At 39.4% G+C, this 8,623-nt stretch overlaps 2 protein-coding genes across 2 annotated transcripts; one reads left to right on the plus strand and one right to left on the minus strand.

The window, feature by feature from the left end:
• Window positions 1–129: 129 nt before the first annotated feature.
• rassf11 (Ras association domain family member 11) lies at window positions 130–2,498 on the minus strand. Its single transcript, XM_027166929.2, has 2 exons — window positions 2,396–2,498; window positions 130–1,394 (listed from the first exon to the last, which is right to left on the minus strand). The coding sequence occupies exons 1-2, from the start codon at window positions 2,496–2,498 to the stop codon at window positions 130–132; spliced, it is 1,368 nt and encodes a 455-aa protein (XP_027022730.1).
• A 2,686-nt stretch (window positions 2,499–5,184) lies between these two features.
• Window positions 5,185–8,147, plus strand: apex2 (APEX nuclease (apurinic/apyrimidinic endonuclease) 2). Its single transcript, XM_027167557.2, has 6 exons — window positions 5,185–5,567; window positions 5,671–5,754; window positions 5,861–6,050; window positions 6,399–6,542; window positions 6,675–6,744; window positions 6,943–8,147. The coding sequence occupies exons 1-6, from the start codon at window positions 5,453–5,455 to the stop codon at window positions 8,032–8,034; spliced, it is 1,695 nt and encodes a 564-aa protein (XP_027023358.1). The 5' UTR covers window positions 5,185–5,452; the 3' UTR covers window positions 8,035–8,147.
• Window positions 8,148–8,623: the final 476 nt, after the last annotated feature.

Consider the following 8,623-nt stretch of genomic DNA (forward strand, 5'->3'; position numbering starts at 1 on the left):
CACAAGCCCTGATTAATTTACATATTGCAAGATACTTTAATGCAGTGCTCTTTTCTTAAATGGTTGACAGTCGGATTCAATACAATACAGAATTATGGTACAGATTTTACATAAGGCTTAGTGTCTATTCTACACCTTTGTGCTTCGGAGGTGAATTATTATTTCAGAGCGGTGCACAACTTTTGGTCTAGGCCCCGAGTTAATTTTCTGAGTCCATCGACTCCACCATTCCCTAAGCTCTGAAGGGCTATTTAGCTGTGATTCTATCTCATTCGCAGTAACCAAGACATAAGGGAGTTTTGATTCCACTCTAGTGATTACCATCTTCTCCTTACTGTCTCCCTCTGGGACAATGGTGTCTATTTTCTCTTCAGTCACTGATTCCAGACCTCCTGATGCACAATCCAGCTCCATCTTCACAGAGTGAGCGGCAGCATGAGCCTTTGTTTGTTGGCACTCCGTGTGCCTCATGTTTGCTAGGACCATCCTCTGCAGCTTGATTTTATACTCTTCTAGTTTATTTTTGCATTCTGTGACTTTCTCCTTCAAATCCCAGAACTGCATCTGGAGGGATTTCTCGTAGCCCTCTTCTGCCTTCAGCTCATTGAGCCAAAACTCGAGCTGTTCCTCATCATCAGACATTGATTCTGCTTGCTGTATTTCAAGTTTAAAAATCTGCTTGTCGGTGGTGTCTATTTTGAGCTTGAGTGCTCTCAGAGTAGCCTGTTGTTGGATAATTAACTTTTTAAGGTTCTCTGTTGCTTCAAGGGCTCCATCATATTCTGAAACACCAACCTGCTGTTTGGTGAGACATACTTCATTTCTTTGCATTTTATGTTCAGTAATATTTTCACCTAATTTTGTTTCTTTGTGTTCTATGTGCTTCCATTTCTTATTTTCTGGCCTATATTTATCTCTTCCTTGTGATACCTTTGAGGCCTGGGCTAGTTTCTCTGGCATGGCTCCCATGTTATCCAGTCGCCGATTTCCATTTTTCCCCTTATCTTGTGTTAATTGCTGCTTCCTTCCCTTGCCCAGATTCTCTAGCCAACCCCATGCTTCTTCCATCAGTGTTAATGATTTCCTCTTGGGCCTCTTCAGTTCTTCAATGGCAGATTTTGGCTGGAAATGATCGAGAGGAGGGAGGCTCTGTCGATGGAGGACTGCTCCTGCACTACTCCTGCGCAATCTTCCTCCTTCCTCAACTCTTCTTAACTGCACACCTGGCTTCTTTGGCCAGTCCACTAGAGAGGGCCCTAGATAATGTAGGGTGAGCTGGACCTCCTTGGATTGTTGGCCATACTTTCCTAAGGACTCAAGGAGATGCTCATCAGGGTTCACATTGCGCCCATATCCTTTGAAATTCTCTCTCAGAGTATAGCGACCGGTGCGACCTATGGTCAAAGCAGAAGTTTTGCACAAGTCAGAAAATTTGCATTATAAGGAGCATGTTGCTAAAGATGTGGAGAGTTGTGGAAGGTTGACACTCGAAACAAAATACTCAGCAAAACAGTCAGTTTATTGTTACTAAGATTTTTGGCCAGCATGAGCTGACTGAATATATACACTGAGCTTCGGCATTTTTGTGTTCTTGACGGATGAATACCATTCTTCCAAAAGATAGTTCTTCTGCTTTTGTTTTGATCATGTTGATTTAAAGCACAGTTTTCCATAGGTGGTTTTTTTTTTCCTTTAAAGAGTTGAGAGATTTTGGCTGTGAAGGTCACAGGATATGATGCATTTTTTATACAGATTAAACCATTCAGTATGGCCTCATGCTATGTGATTGGGGGTGGTGGCATCATCCTGGAGAGATCACTACCATCAGCAGGAGCATGGTTCATAACATAATGAATGTGACCAGTCACAATATGGGTAAAATAAGGTGTGGTGGGTTTTTTTTCTTCTTTAAAACATATTTATAAAATGTACTTCTAGTTCAGGGGTGTTCAATATTATCTGTAAAAGGCTTGCGTGGGTGCAGGTTTTTGTTCAAATCAAACAGAACAGCTAGGTCTGAATTAACTAAAGAAAGCACAAGAACAACTGATTAATCAGGTGGAATTAAGTGTGGCTCCTTCCTGGTTGGAACAAAAACCTTCACTGGAGATCAAGATTCTGTGTATCCACTTCAAATTTACCAAAATAATTACTTGCATCTTTTAACATACAAGTGTTTACAATAAAGGTCTGTATACATGAGCATAAAAATGGCTCAAAATGAGAAGTATCTGGACTATATATATATATATACGTACATACACACACACACGTGGTGAAAAGAAATCATGGTTTGTTTAAAGTACAAACTTTCGAGCTGTTTAAAAAATTGTGAAATTTGATAAGGGCACAAGGCAGGTCGGTTTGTCTTCTGTCATGCAGCTTGTTAACTTACCCAGAGCTTGGGCTAAGGCAATGACTACTTCTTGACATGTCGTCATTTCAGTTACACCACAAACAATGCGTTGGACTCCGTCAAAAGACACTTTAATCTCCATTCTGAGTAGGAAAAATAATTTTAAATGTTATGCTCCTTATCTGTACTTTCAGTATTTTCAGTCAACGTCCGAGTTTTAAAGTTTAATAATTACTAAATACTTAAGTCATTATGGTAATATGGATAGAAACATGTACCTGTCTCCTTAGGAGTGACCCATGTATGTAAAATCCTCCAGTCACAGAAACCCCTCGGTTGATAGCAGCAATGGATGAGAACATGTACATCTGTACAAACCAACACAGTTCTGGCTTTTTCTGTTTTCCCACCACTGCACTCAGAGGTCCAAACCCTTCCTGTCAGTAAACATTCAGATCATGACTGATAAGAACAGCTGGATCACAAGTAGTCTATAATTGTTTTTTTATCTTCATGTTGTAGATGTAAGTCATTTGCACTGGCTATAGATAATAAACATGAGTTGTTTTGAGGGTTTTTTTTTTTTATTATTATAGTTACAAACCAAACAGTCTAATCTCACAAATGCCTTGCTAATCTTTGCTCTCAGAACAGCCTCAGTTCTTTGTGGCATGGAAACCATGAAAATACTCATTGCAATTTTCATGGTCCCATATTGAGATGATCCATCCATCTTCTGTACAACTTATTGTACAAATGGTTGCAGGGAGCCTGGAGACTATCTCAGCTGACTCAGGGCACCTAAGCAAGGTACCAAACCATTCACATATTCCTGTCATTTTCGGGATGTCAGTCAGACTATCACATGCCTTGGACTCCATACATATAGAGCAGAAGTGGGAATTGTATCCCCAATCCTGGAGGTGTAAGGCAAATTTTCTCACCACTAAGCCATTGTGCCTAATTTAACATTATGACATACTATGACCATAAAGAGATGTACTTAGTCAGCAATAACAAAGGCTGTGGCAATAAAACGATGCTCAGCGGGTATTAAGGAACCTGGTTTTTACAAATTATATTCAACTTTGCACCGCTATTGCACCTCCAGCAGCCTAAACTGTTAACGCAAAAATTTGGGTCCATGGATTAAGGACTTAAGCCTGGGCAATGTTTCTCAGGGCAATGTTTCTCCCAGCAGCCACAGATGCTGCTTGTCTTAACGGCACTATTTTCTTTCGTAGATTTAAACTCTTTTTTTTTCTGTATGTTTACAATTAAACATGGGTTATTCATCCCAGTTTTCCTGATGACTATTTACTACCACTGCTTCATTTTGTATTGGTTCTTGATTAGGTTGCAGTGCACCAAAGATCAATTTTTCTGTGTGAATGGTATTTTTTTTATCAATTCTATTCTGCTGTCTTCAGAATTAGGTGTAATCAGAAAATCATCCTTCTTCATGTAACATGTTTTAATATGAAAATTATCTAACTCCAACGAATATACAATGCGTTCCAATACATCATACGTGGCTTTTTAAGTAATTGCTACAACATGTAGCATTTACAGCATGTAAATATATGTGGAAACAGATTCATGTTGGAAAAAAGGCTTGTGCTGAGGATGTTTAATTGTATCTGTAAATGCTTACGCACTGGATCCGTATGTGCGTATATTTTCTGCACCCATGTTCACAGGCTGGAGGTCACACACAAGAGGTAATGAGCTTCACACAGTCACCATGTGACTTTTAGCACAGTAAAAACTGATTTAAGTCTACCTGAAGATAAAGATTCATTTGTTTAACTACATATACACAGCATGTTGTGTATGGTAGATGAAGAACAACTATATGTGGTCTTTGAGGGCAACAACCTACTAATCAATACACAATTGTGGGACTGTATACAGTATAACCATAGAAGGGACATTACTCATAATAACATTCTCTGGTGTTTAAAACAGTTTATAATCACATTCTCAGTGTCACCCAAATAAGGATGGGTTCCCTTTTCAGTCTGGTTCCTCTTCCGCCTTCATCTCAAGGAGGTTTTCGTCACTACATTCGCCTCAGACTTACTCATTTGGCATAAAAACACATTTAAATATTTCTAATAATCTTGAACTTTTGTATAATATGAATTTTTGTATAATAAACCTTTTGTACTGTAGTTCTTGTGTTCTGTAAAGCTGCTTTGAGACTATGCCCATTGTTAAAAGCGCTAAGTTGGGGAAAATGTATATAAACAACAACAGTTAGAAAAGATTTTCCTCCTAGATATATATATTCAGACTTTTCATTCAGTTCTCTCATGAATAATTTCCTAAACGGCATGCCTATATATATATATATATATATAAAACACCGTTTGCATTTAAAATAAAGCAATGCGAACTCTCGTATAAGCGGAGATTCAGCTGCGTAATACAATCACTGCGGGTGTGAACGCTTCTGCGCCACATCCGCAATGTTTACGCGCAGTGGCGCCCCCAGAAACTTTTAATAGGGGAGGCCACAGCAAATCTTGGGGTAGTCAGTGTAAAAAATCAGTGTAGTGTGTGTTATGCTTGTTTAGTTTTGTTTCTGGTTAATGTAACAATATCATCACTCATCTTTTTTGTGGCTGCAGCGTGTGCTTTATTTTATTTATTTATTTGTTTGTTTGTTGTTGTTGGCGGGGTTTCACTTTATGAACTATTGTGAATTTTCATTATGCATTAAAATTCAAATTCATACTAGGGATGTTTATACAGAGTTTATACAGCGGTGGCCGTGGCCACCACTTGGGGGCGCACCTGCACTTCCGCAATGTTTACGCGCTGCGTCTGCGCAGGCGTCCAATTGTGAATCAATGTGATGTAAAGGCCATCAAACATCTGTGTGTGAGATTATAATCTGATGCGCAATCTTTTGACGGCACGATAAGAAACAACAATCGCATCACACATCGTTCATTGGTATTTACAGCTTTCTCTAACAGTAACAGTTAGAGATAGCGCGCTATTAAGATCTCGCGAGAGGAGACTTGTGCACTTCCTGCACGCGCTGCTGGTGAACTGTGTGTGTTTTGTAGCGTGTCTGCAGTCCGAATCATGAAGATTGTCACTTGGAACATAAATGGGATTAGAACCTTTAAAAACGGTATCAAGTCTGCGCTCGACGCGTTCGGCGCTGATATAATATGCGTGCAGGAAACGAAAGTGACGCGTAAGTAGAAACGGAATCGACATCAAGGCTTGTTGATAGACAAGCTGTACACCTTTAAATGGCGCATTTATTTAAAAATACAATTCTCTCTCAATGCTGTTAGGCGACATGTTGGACGAAAGGACTGCGATTGTGGATGGATACAACACCTATTTCAGCTTTAGCCGAGGACGCACTGGCTATTCGGGTACCGTGTACAGTGGCCTGGCTGTAATAACATACCGAATTGAAAATATCAATACATTTTAATCACTCAGGTTGTTGTTTTTCTTCCCCTGTTTTGATCTTAACAGGTGTCGCGACTTTTTGTAAAGACTCCGCCACCCCTTTCCGCGCGGAAGAAGGACTGACAGGTCGCCTTGTCAGTCATGGAGAGGCTGTGGGTTGCTATGGTGATCAAGGAGCATTCTCCATAGAGGAGCTCCAGTCACTTGACAGTGAAGGAAGAGCCGTAATCACTCAGCACAAGTTAAAGCAATCAGTGTAACCCTTTATTGTTTTTAACACAGCCTCATCTACTTACTTTTGTCTGATGACTTTTGAGGAATTCAGGTCAACATCTTAAGTATAGTTCAGTGGATAGCTCTGCTATACACATTATATGGCCAAATGTATGTGAACATTTGTTGAACATCCCATTACTGGTTTATATTTAATTCCCACCATTCTTCTAGGAAGGCTTTCCACTGGATTTTGGGTAGTTTGTTTCATTTTACATGATCCTACCCTTATAAAATTCATACATCATATAGAATGATTGCTTCTGATTATACAGACATATGAAACTGTCATAGCTTTGAAAATTGTTGGCATGGTAAATATTTTTCACAGGCAAGGAGAAGACTCTGAGACTCTGACTATCATCAATGTGTATTGCCCACGTGCAGATCCAGAAAAGCCAGAGAGAAAGCATTTTAAACTTCAGTTTTACAAACTCTTACAGATTAGAGCTGAGGCGATTGTGGGGCCTCGGAGGTAAGCAAGAACTGATCCAAAGCAGCATTATTTTGTCACTGTTTTGTGACAAAAACAGTGAACTTTTTTTTTGATACTGAACTAAATATTGTGATTGGAAAATTGAATTGCTATTGTCATTATATTCTCTAGTCACGTGGTTATTTTGGGAGATATAAACACCTCTCATCGGCCAATAGACCACTGTGACCCAGATGATGTGGTACGTGTTCAGGAATACAATGCATATAGTAATTCAGATAATTTGAAATTTGAATATATTTTGAATATACGTAGGTTTGTACTTTTTGTTAGTTTAACATTAAATAGTATCCCTTATTTTTGCTGGTCTCTTAAATGTTATGAACAAATGATACTATGTCTCCAAACATTGACTCATTTTCATGTTCATTTCACAAAGGAGAACTTTGAGGACAATCCAGGCAGGAAGTGGTTGGACAGCTTCGTATTTACACTGGCAGAAAATGAGAATGATGCTGGGGAAGGTTCTAAGGCTTCCCAGAATTGTGTGTCTGGTGGTAATTTTATTGACACATTTCGTCATTTCCATCCTACACGCACCAATGCCTTCACATGCTGGTCTACACGTACGGGTGCTAGGCAAACCAACTATGGCACCCGCATCGATTATATATTTGCTAATCGTTTGTTGGTTGAGAGAAACTTGCTGAATGCAGATATCATGCCAGAAGTGGAGGGTTCTGATCATTGTCCCATATGGGCTGAGCTAAGCTGTACTTTTGTACCCAGTCCTAAGTGCCCAGCTCTGTGCACCTGTTATATGCCTGAGTTCATGGGGAAGCAACAGAAACTCATGCGCTTCCTTGTTAAAGTCTCTGACCAAAAACTATTGCCTGGATCTCAAGAAGCTGGGGAGATTCGTGAGAACCTCAATCCTCTAGCAGCAGGTGTCAGTTCTGGGAGCAAGAGACCTCCTGATGGACTACCAGAGTCCTCTACATTCAAAGCAAAGAAAAGCAAACATGCTAAAAAGGCAACAAAACCTCAGGGCAGTCTCCTGTCCTTCTTTAAACCTAAACTGACCCCAGCGGTATCTTCAAGCCAGAGCTTAAGCTCATACGATAACACTGAGACAGAAAATACAGAAAATGATGTCAACAGCTGCACAGCAGCCCACGGCATGCTTCCAGTATGCCACACTGATGTGCAAGTGAAGGGTGAAACGAGTAACTTTAGCATCAAAATGACTAAGGAAGAAGAAAAGGGTTGTCAGGATAAGATCGAAAGCAATGCCACACTCTATCAAGAGACCAAGAGAGGTTCCTGCCCAGACTTTTGGAAATCAGTTTTGCATGGACCTCCCCAGCCTCCATTGTGTAACTCACACAACGAGCCGTGTGTGCTCCGGACTGTGAAAAAACCTGGACCAAATTTGGGAAGGCAGTTTTTTGTATGCGCCCGTCCACAAGGCCACACGTCTAATCCAGAGGCAAGGTGTAATTTCTTTGCCTGGGTTGACAAACGCAAGTAGAAGCTCTTTAAAGTCTCTGTAAAAAGTCTGTTTGTATGGTGCTAGACACATGTTGATTTTTTTTATATATATATTTTTTGTTTTTATTGTATAAATAAATGATTTATATGTTTCATGATGGTGCATTCTTAAGATCTGAAGACCAAATACTTTTACTACATTTACTTGCTACAATGATGCACAACACTGAAGTGTTTAAAACACATTACATACTCAATTGAAAAACTTTGACCTAAAGAGTACAGAGTGACTATACTTTAATGTAATGTAAATCATGAAAACTAATGTAGTTCTTAGTGTAGTAGTAACTCTCCCCTTGTGTATTCTATTGTTCATGCTTGTCGGTTATAAAGTAAAAAAAAAGGGGAGCACATGCACATCCACCTGTTTTCTTTGAAAGTTTCTCAGCATAGCCGCATTCACACAGCTGAAGAAAAAACACATCACAAGAAACTTTAGATAAACATAAGATTATTCTTAACCATTTTCCCCTAGGTGGAATATTTACTCCTATTCACAATACAAAGGTAAGTTAATTTCTTAATCCTTTAAGGCAATTATACTAGGAGTTTTTTTTAACGTTGTGTAC

Source organism: Tachysurus fulvidraco, chromosome 14 (assembly GCF_022655615.1).
Source record: "Tachysurus fulvidraco isolate hzauxx_2018 chromosome 14, HZAU_PFXX_2.0, whole genome shotgun sequence".
NCBI classification, from domain to species: Eukaryota; Metazoa; Chordata; class Actinopteri; order Siluriformes; family Bagridae; genus Tachysurus; species Tachysurus fulvidraco.

Excerpts from the sequence above, each read along its gene's own strand:
- rassf11 (XM_027166929.2), bottom strand. The coding sequence starts at position 2,498 with ATGGAGATTAAAGTGTCTTTTGACGGAGTCCAACGCATTGTTTGTGGT. Across the intron at positions 1,395-2,395 it reads TGCCTTAGCCCAAGCTCTGG|GTCGCACCGGTCGCTATACT; the intron begins GTAAGTTAACAA and ends CTTTGACCATAG.
- apex2 (XM_027167557.2), top strand. The coding sequence starts at position 5,453 with ATGAAGATTGTCACTTGGAACATAAATGGGATTAGAACCTTTAAAAAC. Across the intron at positions 5,755-5,860 it reads AGGACGCACTGGCTATTCGG|GTGTCGCGACTTTTTGTAAA; the intron begins GTACCGTGTACA and ends TGATCTTAACAG. Across the intron at positions 6,543-6,674 it reads GCGATTGTGGGGCCTCGGAG|TCACGTGGTTATTTTGGGAG; the intron begins GTAAGCAAGAAC and ends TATATTCTCTAG.